The sequence below is a fragment of the Labeo rohita genome, chromosome 13 (genome assembly GCF_022985175.1).
Source record: "Labeo rohita strain BAU-BD-2019 chromosome 13, IGBB_LRoh.1.0, whole genome shotgun sequence".
NCBI lineage: Eukaryota > Metazoa > Chordata > Actinopteri > Cypriniformes > Cyprinidae > Labeo > Labeo rohita.
The window spans coordinates 3,627,774-3,648,611 of record NC_066881.1 but is presented as its reverse complement, the minus strand read 5'-3'; the positions used below and the strand labels follow the sequence as shown (position 1 = coordinate 3,648,611).

At 38.6% G+C, this 20,838-nt stretch overlaps 1 protein-coding gene across 2 annotated transcripts in view; it reads right to left on the bottom strand.

The window, feature by feature from the left end:
• Positions 1-19,784, bottom strand: part of csmd1a (CUB and Sushi multiple domains 1a) — a 500,785-nt gene extending 481,001 nt beyond the window's left edge. For both annotated transcript variants that reach the window (XM_051125525.1, XM_051125526.1), the window contains exon 1: positions 19,473-19,784. In XM_051125525.1, the coding sequence (XP_050981482.1) occupies positions 19,473-19,530 (58 nt within the window). In that variant the 5' untranslated portion in view covers positions 19,531-19,784. The remainder of the gene's footprint in view (positions 1-19,472) is intronic.
• Positions 19,785-20,838: the final 1,054 nt, after the last annotated feature.

The following is a 20,838-nucleotide window of genomic DNA, read 5'->3' as shown; positions in this document are numbered from 1 at the left end:
GGTGACCATTTATGATTCCAACTGGATAAAAACAAAGATCAACACTTATTGATGTCATTGTATGCAACATACTGTATATGTACAACATGACTACAGTATGAACAGATGACTAAAAGAAAGAAAGGGATGTTTTTAGTGCTTGGTTTGTAATGTAGGTCTTTTAATGGCTGATAGCCTATTGATAGCCTATTAATATGAATGTAGCTGATGGTCAATATGGTATAATGTCAAAATATACATAATATAGGACATAAAATTAGTTTCACCTACAATTGTTAAAATCAAATAAATTTATTATCCACATATCCATCTGGATGAAGCAACAAAATGCCCACCAAAAACTTTTTGGTGGAGGGCAGACAGATTGATAATGCTAATCAGTAGATGTGAGGATGATTAAGGAGGCCATAAAATTTGGCCAGGATGCCAGAATAACACCCTTAGTCTTTTTGAAAGAATTTTCAGACATTTTTAGTTTCAGTGGGTGACCAGGTGTGTGATAGCTGCTGGCTTGTGAGTCTGCTTCAGAAACTGAATTACTAATAAAATGCTAAAGAATCAGTCAGCCCAATTTGTGATATGGTTATTCATTAAAAAGCACTGACTCAAAAGAATGATTCACTTGAAAATCAATCATCACTGGCTTGTGAGCAAAATTTCACTCTACGTAAAAGCATTGTCTAGCAAATGTAATTTTTTTGAGCATAGAAAAGCTACAAAAAATGTAGATTTACTACAGAAAGTTCAAATTCTTTTTCATTCCTAAGAGTATAATCTGTTTGGTGACTGAGGGAACTCTGCACCTTTAAACAGCAAAGCAAGCCAATATCTGTAATCTCATAATGGACAAATAACGGCCAAAAAAAGGAGTGTCTGCAATTTGTTAAAGACGCAAAACAGAAAATGGTCATTATCCACTGACAATGCTGTTGGTATATTTTGGAACTAACAAGCCAAAAATATGTAAATTAATTTTAGTAGTGCAATTAGCCTGTCCCATGCATCAGTCTATCCACCCTGGCAGTTGCTCCACTCGCACTCATCTCTGATCCTGCAACAGTTAAAATGTCTCACAGAGTTAGATTAAGCTTCTTGGCTTTTACAAGTTTGATTCTATTTGTCACTGTATTAATGAATGCTGCCCATGTTGGCAATAACACGGTTTGAAAGGAGACAATGCCTTTCCCTTCCATCATGCTTACTTGAACAGGCTTTTGACTGTTTTTGGGCGCATTTTTTATCCCAATGAAAGCATTTCATTGAAGCATGCATTTCTGCCTAATCCTAAATGCTGGTATTCGTAATGATAAATATCCTCAGTTAGATACTTACTACATGGCAACACCCTAAGGGACAATGCAACACAATACAATGTTGCCACTCCATAATATTCACAGCCTTTCTGGGAACTGTCCCTGTAATCTGTCCCCCCCTAGCTTTGCTCATACGCTTGCCTTCTTCCTTCACTTACCCCTCATTTTGATAATGTAGCCTTTAATCAGGTGTCACTCGGAATATTGGCTCATTTTGATGGGAACTGAGATGGCACCAGTGGGACAATTTCATTGCTGTGTCAGCTGTGTGACATTCATCCTTTCAATTTCCCACAATGCACCTCATCTGGAGGTCAGCTGTATTGTAATGGCTAAGATCTGCTCTGGGCAATGAAGTGTGGCTCACCCTCATCCATGCAGTTGGAAGTCATTGTGCACGTGTCCGATGGTTGTTGACCCCCTACTACAGTTTCACAACCTCAAGATACTAGACTAAAGAGCTATAAAGGGATTAGTTATTTCAAGAAGATTAACAGAGCATTATACTATGGTGCATTCGTCACAATACATGCAATGAAGCACTGTCGTGCAAATGAATCATATTTCGGTTTATCACTGCCTCTCTGATCTCATTTTGCTATTAACACATTTTTAAAACAATAGCTGCTAGGTAACGCAGACATTAGAGGGGCTGTTATGCACTGCTGAGAGTCAAAGATTGGTAACAATTCTTATTAGGTGTAATAGGTGTAATTCAAAACATACTCCCAAAAGAATGAAGACTTGCTGAATTAAAAAAGGAAACCCACTTTAAAATGTAATGTCTGCTGGAATTATTAAAATTAATAATAGTAAATTAACAAATTAATTTTAATTTGCCATGTTATAGATATTTGTCACAGTTAAAGGATAAGTTAAGGATCTAAATGCAGTTTTACTGAAGAAACAAGATGATCATGCGCAAAAACAGTAATCCAATGGAACCATACAATTCCAAACAAAACATCTGAGCAACAGACAATAACTAATAAACTAAGACTGATGAAGAGGGTTATATATATGAAGGGATAAACTAGGAACTAAGCAAGACACGTGATACAAATCTGAAACCATGGAAATATGGTTAGTAAGTGTGGATGCAAACTCAAACAAAGAAAATAAACACAATAAGAGAAAACAGAAGCAATGAAACAGAATTTTAAAATACAGTAAATATCTCAGTAACAAAACATACATCAGATATTTGCAATAACTACCTCTCTGGAGCAACATTAACATGATGCCATCACGTTAAAAAACTGACATTTTCTCATATTTACCTATACGCACATATGCACCTATACAATTAGCATTACTCTTAACACCCAGCAATTTTTTTACAAACGGCAAGCATCTTTTGGGCCAAATCTCACTGTGATCATTTGTTATAAAGCTGCAAAAGCTTTATATTATATGCTGTAACAATTTACATGCAGCAGTGAATTTAATTTAGAAATTGCCAGTGTTAAACTATCAATTTCCTCCTGACAGCTCATTAGAATGTGGTGAGCACCCAGGCTGTGGCATAGCCCGGGCTGTTGACACGCCAACAAAGTGCTGTGCTGTGTAACGCAAAAACGAAAGGGGAAAGTTTTCAGGGCCACTTGCTGTTCCTTTGACATTGCAATCAGCGTGACCCTTCTCAAACAGCAACATATGCACACTCCCGAAATGAAAGAACACTAAGGACTTGAAGTCTGGTTGTTAAAAAAAGGTAAAGATCTCCTCCAGATGTCCAAAACCAGACGTCATATTTTGCTATGAATAATAATAATAAGCCAGCCATTAAACTGGGGGGAACATGTGCGAACATGTGCTTTGGTGTTTGCTCATTTCCGTTTTATTCACTTCAGATATTCGCTCAGATTTGATTATCTTCTAGGGAACATTTGTTAACTTTTTTTTTCACCAAAGGAGCCGATTTGCCATCTGATGCCTTTTGATCATGAAACAATATCATTTCTCAACAGTGGATTCTACTGAATATATGTTCATTCATCAGTAATGTTATATAATATAAAGGGAAAACTGGATCTAGTTGTCTTTTTTTTTTTTTTTTTAGTGAATATGCACTAAAGAAATCTGAACTATAATGACAAGAAAACGAGGTCCCCTCATTTTTAGCTATTTCCTTCCCTTAATTAACCAGTGAACTAGCTCACTGAAAGAAAAGGGGGGAAAACTGCTACAGCTAAAAGAGAAAACTGTCTGAAAATGTTTAACCTTTTCTCCTTGTTGCTTGACACTGACGTAAGCACTGTTTTAGTTGCCACGGAAACAATATAACCCAAAACTTATACATGGTATAAGTACATGGCTCAACTTATGAGAGTATAAACCAGCCAAGATCAAATGGAAAACATTAAGATGAAAAACACAAATAATTTGACCTCATTGTGCTTTTAAGAGAGCATCTTGTAATACTTAAAAGGAACACATCAATACTCAGCTTCTTTACTGAAGCTCAGCTTCATATGAGATATTATAATGCTGTTGTATTAACGAAAGTCAAAACAATTTGCAAGAACAGCACATAAATAACTGCGTACTAATGTCTAAATTAAATGTTACTTTAATATGAACTAGTGATAAGTTAAGGCATGTACTAATCAAGAACTAATCTTACCTGTGACCTGAATCATATGAATTTATGTTTGAATAACATTTGTTTATGTTTGAATAACAATTGTGTGTGAATCGAGTACATGTTTGCAAATTAATGTTTTAATTAAAATTAACAGTTTTGAGTAGGTTTTCACACATGAATTCATGTCTTATGTCTTAGGTGCTGGTAAGATTAATTAACCTGGTAAAGTTAAATGCTGTTCACAATCCATTTTACCATCTATTTTATGACGTTTTTATGAATGCAAGTTTGGACTGCATATACAATACATGACAGTACTTCTTTGAATACTGTTACTAGACAGCTTTTTTAATACGCTAACATTAGCACTTGCACTAGCAACTTAATACAGTTCCAACATGCATGAAGGGAGAAGTTTCAAACAGCAATATTATTATACATGGATTTTGGGTCAATGATACTTATTTGTGAGTGGGGTCTATGCAGCAAAATGAAATCAAGCATCAATTAAAATGCCCTATCAAGTTTGGACCAAAACTTAGATTCATTTATAGTAATTGCTTTCATAGATTATTACTTTATGCTCATGATGCACCTTGTTAAGACACTGTGTGGTGCCTTCTGACCTCGTCCTATATGATACTAGATGAGTGTTGCAGGGATGTAGCCAAAGCAGAATATCTGGTAACACTTTCTATGAAGCCCATATTTATAATACATTATAAGGGTATTCTTTAGGCATTATAATGAATGCATATTGCGTTAAAAAACGTATAATATGTTACATCATCTTATGAATATTCAAAAGAACACTTTTAATGCATTATAATATTTATTTATTTGTGGTTGTAGCTTTTAAGAGTATGATGATTTATAACACACAGTGAACATGTTGCATCCACTTCTTACATCCACATTTCTCATAGTTATAATGTATTATAATTCTCATATCTTGCTATTTCTCTTATGCTACTTAACTTAAAGCAATCAAAGACTACTTTTTTTAGTATAGTAAAAATAATATATATATTTTTTTTTTTTCAAACAGCCATAAGATCAGATATCAGATCAGATGAATGTGTAATAGGACACATTTGCTTTGAACTATTTTATTTCAATACCAGTTTGAATATTTTGATGGTACCCTTTAAACAGCTGTTGATAAGTAACTCTGCAAATACATGTCAACTAGCAGTCATTGGAGTATTGGTATAGTATGTCTGCTAGTTCCCCAACAGACAAACTGACTTTAAGTAACTTTGCAAGTACGTCAACATTCTACCTACCCTAATCTTAACCTAACTTACTAATACTCTAGTGAGAGTTAATTGACATGCAGTTGCAAAGTTGCTTATAGTCAATAGACTAAGGGAAGCAACAAAATAATATGTTCCCTTAACACATATAAACATTGTTGAAATTATTAACTAGCTCACATCAATATTAATATTAGCCTCACAGGGAACACCCAAATAACACTCCACACCTAACCACTTACAGGATGTTATATATACACAATATTATTGTAACGGTTCATGGGTCCGGGTGCTCATTTCTGTGTATGTGTTGTGTTTTGCATGTTGTCTGCTGCGTCTGGCAACCCTGCTTCCTAATCAGGTGTTCACCTGTTTCCTATTACGTGGTCGCTCGTTCACGGTCCTTTGTCAGTTTGTTGTCTCGCTCACCTCTGCCTGTTCTCTCCTTGACTCCTAGTGATTTATTCTGTGCGGTGCTCCGGTCCTGTTTGGACTCGTGTTCCCCGGCTGTCTGGATTACAGTCTTTCTGACTTTTGATTCTACTAGCACGGACGACTTAGGATTGCTGGATCTATTATTGTTTCACAGTGACTCAATAAACTGTTTCTTTACTTGCATTTGGATCCTGGTCGTTGATTTTTGTGATAGAACGAACTGACCATGGGATGGATCCAGCGAGTGCCGCTGAGTTAAGAGAATTCTTAGAAAAAAGTAACGCAAGATTGACTCAATAAGAGGAACAGATAGTTGGCATGGGCCACGCCATTCAAGCACTGGTGTCGCAGGTCTCTGAATTGATTTCCCAGCTTCAGCATCTCCAGATGGAGCCTACCCAAAAGCCCACTGTGCCCAATCCACCTGCTGTTCCAGATACATCTCCTACCACCCACTCCGCTGAGCCTCGGTTGCCCTCTCCTACTGTCTACTCCGGTGAGCCTCAATTATGCCGTGCCTTTTTGACTAAGTGCTCTTTGTACTTTTCTCTTCAGCCCTCATCATTTCCCACCAAGAAATCTAAAATAGTGTTCGCTATCACGTAACTTTCTGGACGGGCCGCCCTCTGGGGCACTGCGGTCTGGGACAACAAGTACCAATGTGTTTCCTCATTCCAGACTTTTTCAGATGAACTGAGAAAAGTTTTCGATCGAGCAGCCTCTGGGAAAGAGGCGGCACGTATTTTGGCGGAGTTACACCAGGCTCACCGGACAGTTACTGATTACTCTATTGAGTTCCGCACCCTGGCAGCGGAGTGCAAGTGGAACACTGAGGCGCAGTGGGACATGTTCTTGCACAGACTGTCGCCCCACATACAAATACAGCCTATGCAGATGGGCCAATCCCGTCTCTCTCCGCGAGAGAGGGAAAAACGCAGAAGCCGTGGATTGTGTCTGTATTGCGGAGAGGCTGGACACATGGTTGCCCAGTGTCCAGTTTATGTCAAGGCGGAGAAATGCATTTACCACACACGGTCGGTCCCCTTTTTGGGATACATCGTGTCGGCCGAGGAAGTGCGCTTGGACCCCAATAAAGTTAAGGCTGTGGTGGATTGGCCAATTCCAAATTCTCGTAAGGCCCTGCAGAGGTTTCTGGGCTTTGCCAGATTTTACCGGCGTTTTATTCGCAATTTCAGCCAGCTAGCTTCTCCTCTGACTGCCTTAACCTCCACCAAGACTGCGTTCAGGTGGTCTAACGCAGCTGATGTTGCGTTTACTAAACTAAAGGACTGCTTTGTTTCAGCCCCGATTCTCATCGCCCCTGACCCGTCACGTCAGTTGGGTGACACTTCAGAGGGCGCTGTTGGCAATCAAGCTCACCTTGGAAGAGTGGCGTCATTGGTTGGAGGGTTCGGGGGTTTCTTTTATCGTCTGGACCGACGATAAGAATTTGGAGTACATCAAATCCGCTAAAAGATTAAACTCCAGGCAGGCTCGGTGGGCTTTATTTTTTGGTCGTTTTGACTTTTCTATTTCCTACCATCCAAGATCTAAAAATCAAGCCCGATGCGTTATCCCGTATGTTTGACCATTCCGAGTGCTCGTCTTCTCCCGAGCCTATTTTACCACAGAAGGTGGTCATCTCTGTGGTGGCTTGGGAGATCGAATCAAAGGTTCGCACAACTTTTGAAGGGGTAACGCCCCCGCCCGGATGCCCACCTGGTCGTTTGTTTGTACCTGAGAGTTTACGGTCCGACGTCATTCGATGGGGTCATTCTTCCAAGCAGGCTTGTCATCCTGGGGTGAGTCGTTCTACTTTTCTTATAAAACAGCAATTCTGGTGGCCGTGTATGGCTCGTGACATACGACTTTTTGTTTTGGCTTGCTCTGTCTGTGCTGATTCTAAGACTGCCAATCGACCCTCTGCTCCTCCAGCCGCTGTTAGTTCCTTCGAGACCCTGGTTCCATATCTCGCTAGATTTCGTTACGGGTCTTCCGCCCTCTTAGGGCAACACAGTGGTTTTGACCGTGGTAGACCGGTTCTCGAAGGCAACTCATTTCATCCCTCTGCTCAAACTACCAGCTGCTAGAGAAACAGCGGTTGCTGTCATTGACCTCGTTTTTCGCATTCATGGCCTACTGACGGACTTGTTCTCGGACAGGGGGCCTCAGTTTGTTTGCAAATTCCGGAAAGAAATTTTGTCATTTATTAGGGGCGACTGTTAGTCCCCAGAGTAATGGTCAGACAGAGAGAGCCAACCAGGATTTAGAATGTATGTTACGATGTTTGGTTCACAGAATCCATCCTCCTGGAACCAGCAGCTGTCATGGTTTGAGTATGCACATAACTCTTTACCAGTATCGGCTACGGGCCTGTCTCCTTTTGAATGTAGTTTAGGGTACCAGCCACCTGTTTTTCCCAGTACAGAATCCGAAGTCGCGGTTCCCTCCTCTCACGCTTTTGTCCAGAGGTGCCGTCGGACCTGGAACAGAGCCAGACATACTCTCCTCCAGGTGAGGGCATACACCAGGGCTTAGGCCGATCGCCACCGGTCAAAGTCCTCCGTCTACGTCGTTGGTCAAAGAGTGTGTACCAATGACGTAGACCGTTTGTAATAAACTTGCTCCCAAATTCATTGGCCCATTTACTGTCACCAAGATCATTCGTCCGGTGGCAATCCGCCTCAAACTTCCTCCAGGAGAATTCATCCCATCTTTCATGTTTCTAAATTAAAGCCCGTTTTTCATTCTACCATTATTCCGCCTGTCCCGGTTCCCCCACCGTTATGTCTCATAGATGGGGAACCTGTCTATTCCTTAAAGTGTATTCTGGACTCGAGACGGAGGGGACAAGGGTTTCAGTACTTGGTGGACTGGGAAGGTTACGGGCCGGAGTAGAGGAGTTGGGTGCCTGCGAGAGACATATTAGATCACTCTCTTACCGATGTTTACAATCGCCAGGTTAGTTCTCCTGGGAGCGCTGAGAGGCTGTCTTAGGAGGAGGGGTACTGTCACGGTTCATGGTTCCGGGTACTCATTCCTGTGTCTGTGTGCGTGCATGTGTTGTGTTTTGCATGTTTTCTGCTGCGTCTGGCAACCCCACTTCCTAATCAGGTGTTCACCTGTTGCCTATTACGTTGCCTATATCTGGGTCGCTCGTTAACGATCCTTTGTCAGTTTGTTGTCTCACTCACCTCTTCTTGTTCTCTCCTTGACTTCTAGTGATTTATTCTGTGCGGTGCTCCGGTCCTGTTCGGACTCGTGTTCCCCAGCTGTCTGGATTACGGTCTTTCAGACTTTTGATTCTATGGGCATGGACGATTTAGGATTGCTGGATCTATTGTTGTTTCACAATTACTCAATAAACTGTTTCTTCACTTGCATTTGGATCCTGGTCATTGATTTTTGTGACAATTATATATAAACCTCTAAAAACACCAATAATGAGTTTGTGACGTGAATGAGTGTAAACTCTATGAATGAAATGAGCACAAGTCAAATAGTCTTCTTGCCATCTCTGAGTCTCTCAGAATTCACAGCTTGCCAAAATTATCAACTAACATAGACATTTCCTATTATTTGATATGCATATTTAAATGACTTAAACCTTGTATGATATGATACACTAAAGAGTGTAAACTCTAAGAATAAAATAAGCAATATCACACTTCAAATAGCTGTGTTGCCATTTTTGTGCGTCTTTTAGAAATCTTAGCTTTTATTTAACATTTAGATTTATAGTTTTAATTAAAACATATTTAAATAAGTTTAATAATTATAATTAAAAATATATATAATTTTATGAACTAAATAAGACCAAATAATTTGTTAAACAAACAGCAAAACAGCACTGTTACTGGAAAAGCTCAACTGTGGTCCCCACTTACTTTCTCCTATATATAGGCTACATACATACATAATTAGACAAGTTTCAGAGAAAACCTCTAGATAAAGACTCCATATAGTCTTTGCGTTGCATGCATCTACAGTAGTGCTGTGCTAAGATACACCCTACACCTGACCTGATTCTGAGAGGAAGTGACTCTATAGGTTTTCTGTTCTTTAAAGACACTCAATCAATGCTTGTGAGGATCACAGTTCTCCCTCACTGACAATCCATTTAGTGTCCTCTCATTGGGTGCTCTTTGACTCCAGACCCATTGGCTGCTGTGTACCATGCTGAAAGGCACATATTGGCTATGCTGACTATTATTTCATATGAACTGCAGTGAAAAGTAATGTGGTCTGCTTAATATAGGTGGACAATACAGGTTCAAAGTTATAATGTAAAAGTTAAACTTTTTAATGCATCTATACTGTATGTATGTATACATTAAAATAAATAAATAAATAAATAAATAAAGATAACATCTAAAAAACATAAACAAGTGAATTCCTTGGAGGGATGAGTTAAGAAGCCTTTCTAGATTGAAAATGTAGGTTTGTCACTACAGGAGGTTTTCTTATCTGCCAGTGCCTGATATGTACCCTTTCCGCTCCATTACATTTATACTAAAACAAATAAGAATTGTTACTCTGGTGAGTCAAGAGAAAGAAAATGATATAAGCAGTTACAAGACACCCTGTCAGCTCTTTTAAACATTAAATAAAGTCTGCTTGATGATTTTCACTCAATTCATTGCATACTGATTTCTCTTTCAGAACCCTTGGGATGCCCAACAATAGAGCCGATAACCGGAGTTTGAGCAGTCCCCTGGTCTGATAGATGATGGCAGACAAAAATGGAGTTCACGATACCACTTGTTCAAACACTTGTGGTGGGTTGGGGCAGATACAGGGGTTGAACAAAATAATGCAAACACCTATTATTACTGGGGTTAATAATATAATTTGTGTTGGCTACAGTTGTGTCTATATTCTCTAGGTGCTACAGCAGTGTAGTATAGGTTGTGTTTGTGACGGTGTACACAAAGCATGGCAAGAAGAAGAAGAAGAAGAAGAAGAAGAAGAAGAAGAAGAAGAAGAAGAAGAAGAAGAAGAAGAAGAAGAAGAAGAGTGGCAAAAACCAAAAGTAAATTATAGGATTTTGTCCAAACAACACAGAACTGCTGCAGCAAAACTCAATGTAAAAACTCACAGAGAACTTTACAAGTCAACACCCATGAAAGAGTTATAATTGCTAAAACTTTACTCACAGACGCCAATGCTATAATGTGAAATTGATTGTGTTATAAACATAAAACCTGGACAGTTTGTGCCGCAGATAAATTTAGACAGATAAATTTAAACCTCTGCCCTGACCAGGTCATCTAAAGCAACTGACAGATGTTTTTATAGGCAACATTCAACTGGGGACTATTCAAAAGTTGTATGAATCTATTTTACAAAACATATTTATTATTAAATAATGCCTATTTTCTAGTCGTTCATGCCCTGAGTGTGCCCCCACTAAAAAGCATGGAACCATATCTTAACAGTGGGTCACTGTCACAACACGTGAGGAGGAAGGCGCAACACAACGATGAAATGCAATGTAAAGTCTTTAATATAATCCACACAGGTAAATCCACAAAAGAGAGACAGGAACACACATATTCATTGACGAGACCGGACAGAAAGCATTGAATTAAACAACTTACAAAGGGTGGCTAATGATAGACAGACAGGTGCAGGTGATTAACTAATAATGACAATAACAAGGACAGGAACAGAAACACCATATATGGGCACATGAGTTAAAAAAAATCAATACACAATAGTCCAGGGGTGTGACAGTTCTCCCCCCTCCCGGAAGGCACGACCTCACGCTGTACAGAAACAAAAAAAAAATAAAATAAAAAAAAGGAGGGTACGGACTGAGGGGACTTACGCCATGGATGTGGGATAGAAGCAGGAAGTCAGTGGAGGAGGAGGCTCTGGCAGAGGACGGACTCCCGGAAGGAGGACAACAAACAAAGTCCAGGGCGGATCAGATGGAGGAAGGAGCCAGGGCGGAGACAGGGACCCGGAGCAGGAGGAGCCAGGCGAGACCCAAGCCGCAGCCATGATGGCAGCCCACGGTGGAGCCAACAGAGAGAGGAGCCATGGTGGAGGAAGGGCTGACGACTCCAGGGGGCCGACCGACGGCGGCGGAGCAAAGTGGAGGTGGAGATGGAGAGCCTACGAGTCCAGGCGACACCGAGGCGGAGATCCAGAGATCCGCGGCGGAGCCAGAGCAAAAAAAGGACTGAGGCAGAGCTGGAGGGAGGGAGGAGCCCAACGGAGCCGGTGGGACGAAGCGACAAGGTGCAGCCAGAGGAGTGGAGTCCTGAGGTGATGGTGGGCTCTGGCTCTCCTTCCGCAGTGGGCTCGGGCCGTGAATCAGGGTGATGCTGGGCTGGGCTCTGGGTCAAGAGTGGGGCTGGTGTCGTCAAGGTTGGCGAGGAACGCAAAAGGCTTTAGTGTGGTCCTCAAGACAGCGATCCCCCTGCTCCAGCAGAAGAACGAGGACGGCCGGATCATTCATAACAGAAAAAAAAATACAACACTGATAGGAACGATAAAAACAAAATGTAGGGTAAACATACCGCTAACTTTTTTTAAGGTCCAGTCTTCTGTCACAACACGTGAGGAGGAAGGCGTAACACAACGATGAAATGCAATGTAAAGTCTTTACTATAATCCACACAGGTAAATCCACAAAAGGGAGACAGGAACACACATATTCATTGAGAAGACCAGACACAAAGCATTGAACTTAAACAACTTATAAAGGGTGGCTAATGAGAGACAGACAGGTGCAGGTGATTAACTAATAATGACAATAACAAGGACAGGAACAGGAACACCATATATGGGCACATGAGGGAAAAACAATAGTCCAGGGGTGTGACACGTCATAAAGCAAACTTTCTTTATGAATATCTATTATTATTATTATTATTATTAATAATAATAATAATAATAATAATAATAATAATAATACATTTTATTTATTTATTTATTTAATACATTAATTCAAATCTTCATTCATTCAGTCAGTCATTCATTTATTCCTACATCTATACCCTATGTAATATTTACGGAAGCCCAGACTAGGAGTAATGGTTGACAGCAGACTGATTTATCTGACAGACTTATATGTCTTATAATTACGAATATAATTACAATATTTTTGGATTATATATTTCGAGATGACAACACATGGTGTTCTACTTTGAGCTATTTACACCCTTAGACTTGGAATCACAGCACCTAAATGAATCTGAGGTTATCAGGTGGTACAAGTTCTCTGGTACAGGTAGCTCTCAGAGAATTTCCAGTTCACAAGTTGTAATTACGAGTTCTACGAGGATGTGAACGGTTTTTACAAGTTGGTATCTCGTAATCACGGTAATTACGACATGACATGAATGCACCTTTACTAGGCATGCTAGAAAATTCCAAGCAGGTGTGTTGAGGCAAGTTAGAGCTAAACTCTGCAGGACCGAGTTTGGAGACCCTTGATCTGAAGCAGGGATAGGCAACATCAGTCCTGGAGTGCCAATGTCCTGCAGAGTTTAGTTCCAACCCTGAAAAAAAAAAACTCACCTGCCTGTAGCCCTAGTAATCCTGAAGACATTGATTAGCTTGTTCAGGTGTGTTTGCTTAGAGTTAGAACTAAACTCTGCAGGTCATTGGCACTCCAGGACCGACGTTGTCTATCCCTGATCTAAAGACTTTGCTAATCTGTTAGCTACAAAAAAATAAATAAATCAACATGGACAATCACTGCCGTGCCTCACTTAAGAACATATTAGTCTGTACATATGACACATTGTGTAGGGAGTGAGCAAATGTCTACTAAATCCGCTTTCAAAAGGTAAATGTCAGATTTTCTAGCTTCTTTATGGCCATCCTTTGCCCTTTTGATCAGTTTGCTGGCATTTACTTGTAGTATTACTTACTTAATCCTTTTAGCTTCTCTACCTACAGATGTACAGTATAGGGCCAAAATGTATCATTACATAATGTACAATACATAAACAATGTCTATGGAGAAAATGAATGGGAAAAATACTTCCAGAATCAAAGCCACTAAAAACTGAGTAGTTACTGTTAGCTGATTGTGGTGTTATAAAAAAAATGGCCATGGGCTGACTAGACTTTGGATCTGTTTTAGATGACAACAGGTGTGAGAGTTAGATCTGTAGAAACAAACAGTAAGAAACAAAAGTCGAAATAAATAAATGCAACACATACCAAATTAAAATGCCTTTGTGATGCTTTCTAAGATAATTACACTTCCATATCCCCTTTCAACATCTCCAAACCCCTTGACAAGCCTTTGTTCAGTTACCCTCCTCTTTCTGGATCAGATCTGCATTGTTTACATACGCGTTTATTGAGCGATGGTGCATGGCTACGTGAAAGGTTTTTGTTTTGTTTTGTTTTGTTGTTTTTTTTCATTTATTTATTTATTTATTTATTTGGGCAAGGTTGTGTGTGTGTGTGTGTGTGTGTGTGTGTGTGCTTTTAGTTTATATATCCTGGTGGGGACTTAAACCTGAATACACACATACTAATGGGGACTCGTGTCACGATGGGGACCTAAATTGAGGTCCCCATGGGTACAAAAGCTTATAAATCATACAGAATGAGATTTTTTGAGAAAGTAAAACTGCAGAAAGTTTTCTGTAAGGGTTAGGTTTAGGGGTAGGGTTAGGGTAAGGGGATAGAAAATACAGTGTGGACAGTATAACCATTGCGCCTATGGAGAGTCCCCACAAAGATAATAAACCAGACTGTGTGTGTGTATGTGTGTATAAATGTATGAATTATTTCACATCTTTTTGCTTTCACATCTAAATAGTGTACAGCAGTCCTTACCACTAATAGCCATGTACACTTGCTATATGTACCATGGTGTAAACAGCATTTAATTGCAAAATGTCGGCTGTCTCTTGTGTTTTCTGTGTTTACTGTATTGCTTACTCTGTGAGTGATTAATTTAGCTTGTGATGGTCCCTCAGGAAGTGCCATGTTAATCTTTGTCTTGTAGTGCTATTGAAATTATATGTCCACTGAAAGGCCGGTAGTTTTTGGATTGAGGACAGGTGATATAACAATTATGGGATCAATGTGGCTTCCATCGCTGTGGGAGAAAAGTGACATATTATTTCATGTTGATTTAGTGCATTTCTGAGACTGTCTGTTTGTTGTCAAAAGGGAGAAGGAGGTAGAAATAACGCACACAATAGCGACTCACAAGTAGGACTGGGTAGAAGGAAAAGACTCCTTTCACCCTGTATCCAGTGAATCAACTCAGCTGGTTCAGACATGTTGCTATGGTTATTCTCTTGACAGATGAGAAACACTATCTTACAGCAGGAGAAAGGCCATTACCTTAAAGCTGAAGCAGGCAGACTGGCTTTCACTGCAGTCCCTAGAATGACGAGCAAAAATATCACTATGCTTGACATCACCATACCAAGCAGGGATGATTTCACTCCACAGTTGTATTATTTCAGCATAAATCCTGTGTCTTATTTAACCACCCACAATAAAGCAGAACCAGGCACTACATGTGCTGGTCTAGTGCTCTGCTGTATTTAAACTTCATTCATGCCTGGTGCACTTGATGTGGTGTTTACTGGTTACAGAAAGATTGTGTTAAATTAAATTTGTTTGTTTTTTGTTAAAATACTTTCGTATATGTATAACAATGTCTAGTGATCAAGAACATCTGCAACAACATTTATAAAGATTTTTTTTTATTATTTATGTGTTATTATTATTATTATTATTATATATATATATAGTACTGTGTTACCCAAGCACCAAAAGTATTAGTATCAGAGGTAGTTATTATTATTATTTGACCCATCAAAACTGTTTAAAATCTGTTTATTAATCCTTAATTTATAATGCAATATAACATAACAGTTATTAACATATTGTCACTCTATCCTGAAATTTCCAGATTATTTTAAGAATTGGGTTTTAAGAACAGTGCTTGTTTTCTGCATACATCAGAATACAGCAAAGGGCTTTATTAGCTTAGCCTCTAAATTATATCAGTTAAATGCCACCATTCATGCTAAAAAATCTACAATCTTAAAAAAAGCCAAGAGTTCTCATTAAAATGGGTACTTTCAATCCTACAACACTGCTAACTTGTGGTCTAATTTTTTTTTTTTTTTTTCAAATCTCAAAGCATCTCCCTCTCTGTTCTTAAAAACCATAGCCTTAAAATCACATTAATAGATCAAAAAGTAATATCATTTCTGCTGACTCTGCCTGCTTTGAATTGCAAATGTTTTAATTGGTTATATGCATGTAGTACAAGAAAGATATGCACTTGCGTAACCTAAATGGGTCATCACAACTAGAACCCAAACAACCTGAACTGGTAGCCATACAGCATTTGGGACCAGAACGAGCTATGCAGACAAGAACTGGGAACTTGAGGAAGAGCTGTCAAAAACTTGAAATAAAAGGTTGCACTGCCACATCGAGCCAGCTGTCCACTGAATTATGGATGTTTCTTGGCTCCAGACTTTGCATCTGCCTGCCTAATCAACACCATTTAAAAATGTGGTGTGTGTAGACATTAGTTGCATTTTAATTATTTGACATACCTCTTTTTACCAAGCCAAAACTGAAGTGTTCCTCTAGATAGCATTTATTTATAGAAGTGCTTCATTCATCAGCAATGAATCTGCATTTTGCCACTGTATCTTTACCAAAGCTAGGAGTTAAAGTCAACATAAAAATCACAATTAACTCAAATTCCTTGTCTCCCCCATTTACTCAGACCAACTGCCTCCATTTTGAAATGCCTATTTTTCAAGATCCAATCAAATCCCTGTGGATAAAAACAAGTTTTGCTCTACTTCTCATTAACTATCTGTTTTACTGAAATGAGCTGCAAATGGTATTACGTGGTGACATGGAACTTTCAAAAGTATGGCTAAAGAAACACAAACACAGCAAAGCAATAAATAAAATAAAATAAAATAAAATAAACAATTGCATGTAATCGCCAGTGCAAATACATATTAATCACCTAAGTGACATTTCAGTTCAGTTAGAATGTTTCAGTCAACAAGGGCCTGTTTTAATAAAAAAAGCTCTCCTTAGCCCCTGCTCAATCACTGTTCTCTCAAGACCTTGAATGTCACATTTGCATGTGAGACCTGAGGCTGGACAGTTTCATCACATCTTACAGTTGACAACAACTCATTTGGTTGTCACTGTACCTGTACTGGATGTTGAAACAGCCATTTCAAAACTCTAGTGTATGTAAATTAAATTGATATCACTGACATTTAAGGATGTGTGTGCCTCTTTTCTGATGACATGAGATACAAACCTTCTGTCCAACTGCATTCAATGCCAGCTTATCATTACTGAAATATCAACATGAAATCTGATGTCAACTAAAATAGAAAGTAATTTTACAGGCAGAGCAAGTTCTTACCTTAAAAAAAGAAGTGCAATTAATTGTATTGAATATGCACATAATAAACTTGAAAACTTTAAAATCTTTACTTTAAAGCTTTAAAAACTGTGCTCATGAAATACAAGGCCTCTTAAGTGTACCTAAAGACAGTACATTTTCATGACTATATCTTAACACACTTTAAGCACAAAAAGTGCTTAAAAAGTGTTGACTAGCATTCTAAAGTACATGTAAAGTACATGAAAGTAAATTCAAATTTTAACTGTACTGTTATATTACATTAAGTTGCTTTTTTAAATTTTCTAAATTGAAACTTCATTATTACAAATGTGTAATTGCAAATATACAGTATTTATGTGCAATGGTTCATCAACAGTGATCATAATGGAGTGCTATTTATATCAAAAGACCTTTAAACTTTTAACTTTAAAATGTACAAAATTGTCTTACAGGAGGTCTTACAGGAGAGAATGCATCAGACCTCCCTAGATGTCCAAGGTCCACGCACCATAAAGTCTCACAAACATGTTTATCAAGAAAAAAGCTGCCATACAGTTTGACATCAACAATGTAAGCTGGGCTCAGAGGAATGTACAGTATACACTGTATTTATAAACTATGAAGCATATTTAAACAAGTTTTAAATCAAGGGAGGTCTGAATATTTAGTTATTTGTTTGTTTGCTTATTTATTTTATTCCCCCCAACCCCCCAACCTATTCACTATTTCAGAAGACCCAAAAATTGCCAGTCTATGACCAGGTTTAACATTCTTTTGAGAAAGGAGGGGGGGAAAACATTGGGGGAAAACAAAAACTGAGCAAAACACAAAAAATTTTAGAGCAACAAATAAACTTTCCACTTCTACTATTTTGCAAATCATGGCTGATAAAACTAGATTAATTAATGCCTGTCCCTGAAAACTCCCCACATGCCTTTGAACAAGGAATAGCAGCAGTCATTGTCATTAACTTTGATGGCACAGCTGTGACAAAACTAATGATTCTTTCACAGGCTTGGGAAGCAGTGGAAGTGCCTGCAGCATCACTAATTCTTCTGAAAAAGCATGTCCTCTAAAACGCTGAACATAATAGGAATACAGAAAGCAACCTTTGAATTGAAGTTTACAGACAGACAGAGGAGACGGTCGGGGACATTAGCAGTGAGGTGCAGGTGAGCAGGCCACGACACTGCATTGTCCTGTAATATTTAATTTCACGCTATGTGCAAGGATCTGTATATAGGTCTATATATAATGTGTTGATTTGTAATCTGCGATTAAGTTTGCTATTGTTGTGATCTCACGTTAGTGACAGGTTCCTGGAAAGGAGGCATTATTCATTTGTTAAGCCTGACATCACGCCTCACTTTTCAGGGACCAGACGCTTCATGAGATGTTAAAACAAAACAAAACAACCAAAAGGTGCTAATTAATATCTGTTACTTTAAATACGTTTTAAGAAATGGTTAAATCACTTTAATTATATATCATTTACCTTAACTTGTCGAATTTAAAAGACCATTAGCAACATTTGTTACATTGTAACTTATAGAATAGCGCGGCCTTCTACAGGTCTTAGTGCCCACCTAATGGGGGGCGTAATCAGCAAATGAAATGCATGAATCAGTGCATGAAAGTTAACAAGAATAACGGTTTGTTGATTTTTTTTTTTTTTTTTTTTTTTTTTTTTTTGCAAATCCTTCAGCAGTATTACAATCACTTTAGAACTACTTTAGAATAGTTAGCTACACTATTTGGACTATTCTATGAGAAATGTAACTCTCCCTCACACACTATAGCCTAGATAATAAACTATATGTTAAATTAGATTAAGACAGATTGCAAAGTCAGTCTACTGATAGACTATTGCAAACGCGTAGAACCTCCATGGAAACCGGTGAAAGACCATAGACGGTTAGGAATATCCATATGACTACAGACGAACCATAGGCCTTTCTTTACGCAACACAGCTGTCTGTGATCCAAAAAAAAGTTTATACCAACACGTTTATGTTATGTAAAATAGCCTTAGAGGTTTGTATTTTGCTTGTAAATATGACGATAGAATTTTCAGAGAAATAATTAATAATTTTCTTCCTACCCTACTACCTGAAGACTAACAGACATTGTGACGATTTAAAAAATGTATATATAAAATCGACTCATAATCAATCAAAATGCAATATCCTTGTAATTTCACCGAAATAATGTTGCCGTGTAATGTGTCTCTCATTTAATGAGACAAATAAATACTATGTGTGTGTGTGTGTATATATATATATATATATATATATATATATATATATATGCCATAACTTAAATACATTTTGTGTGCGTGCCATATGCAAGTTTTGATGTGGCTTTATCAAACGCAAAGTCAACGTCCACCTATATTCAAGGTCTAAAGGACTTTTGTAGTCATACCCAGAAAAAGTCATATCCTTGAAGGGTATTAATGACAATGACACCCAGCTTATAAAACAGACTTTTCAACTTACCGTGAGCTGCGGCAACAAAACCTGCGAAAAGCAGCAGGATCTGCTTCAATGTGCCCATCGTGTCCGCTGTAATTCCACGCAGCGCCACGGTGTCTTGCGTTTTATTTTCTCCGATCACAGTAATGCATAGAGATCCAGCTTTGGCAAGAACATCTGACGCCTATGGCACACGGATTCGTCTATATTAGCTGTCATATCACCGAGAATGACCACTGCAGAGACGAGAAACGGTGGTGTTGGGACCAAAAGTGATTCCCTCGGTCCAAACCGTGGAGACAGAATGGAGCGATGAGGCAGTCCGCATCTAGAGGAAGGCGCTGGACTCAACCATCATGTGAGATACAGGGGAATATGGATGGAGATCTACAGTCTGCAGACTCTTATGGGTCCACATAAAGCATGAACTCATTAAGTCGTTTTTAAGGGAGCCATATGATTTAACAGTAAGGATCCGAAGTAAAGCTTGCAACCTCCCCAGCAGTATGAAAAAAGTATGGGATTACTATTAGAATTTCGCTCATATTTGGGTCTGATCCTAAGGAAATCTATTTTTTCTTAAATCCATCAAATGTTTGATATAAACATTTTTTATAGAAAGCTTAGTTTCTGTGCAGTATTGTGATTCTCAATGTAGAACATCCAATCCATATGTAAAGAAAATCGTTTAGGATTTTAAAACTCGTAAAACCTGAATGAATGAATGAATGAATGAATGAATGAATGAAAACTATATAACAAAATTTAAACATTCACAAATATAACTCCAAAATGGGGGGAAAGAGAGAGGATCTGAATATTGAAAGGTATTTAAAGAAAATCTTTCAGTATTTGAAAACTCTTTAAGTTTCGTGATTTTATTTTTCCATTAGAAAGACATAATTCCAATATAAAACAAGCAGAGTTGTGATATATGCTCCACCATATCCAACAGAACTCAAGAATCAAATAAGCATATAGCTAATTCGAATTTCCATTTGATGCAGGAAGGATGCGTTTTAAGGATCTCAGTGTTAGGATGAGCATGACATTTGCCAATATGTCTGGGCGTGTGTGGATGAATGCGTTTTGAAGAAAACTTTGTTTACGAAACCTCATGACAGGAATATTTAGTAAAATATAAAACGCCGCTCATCTGCACCCCCAGCATCTGATCCAACATAACGTACACGTTCAAACTAACACACCCTCTGGACAATAGTGCAGCACACTTCATCAGTAGACAGCATATGTCTCACAGTTCCCTATAATACAGTATAATAATGGCTGCAAAATGCGTTGGTCCGATGGCATTTCTTTGGGTTTGAGAAGAGGCTCATTCTTGGGTCGATTTATAACGTGGCTTTGCTGCCATCTACTGAGCCTGCAC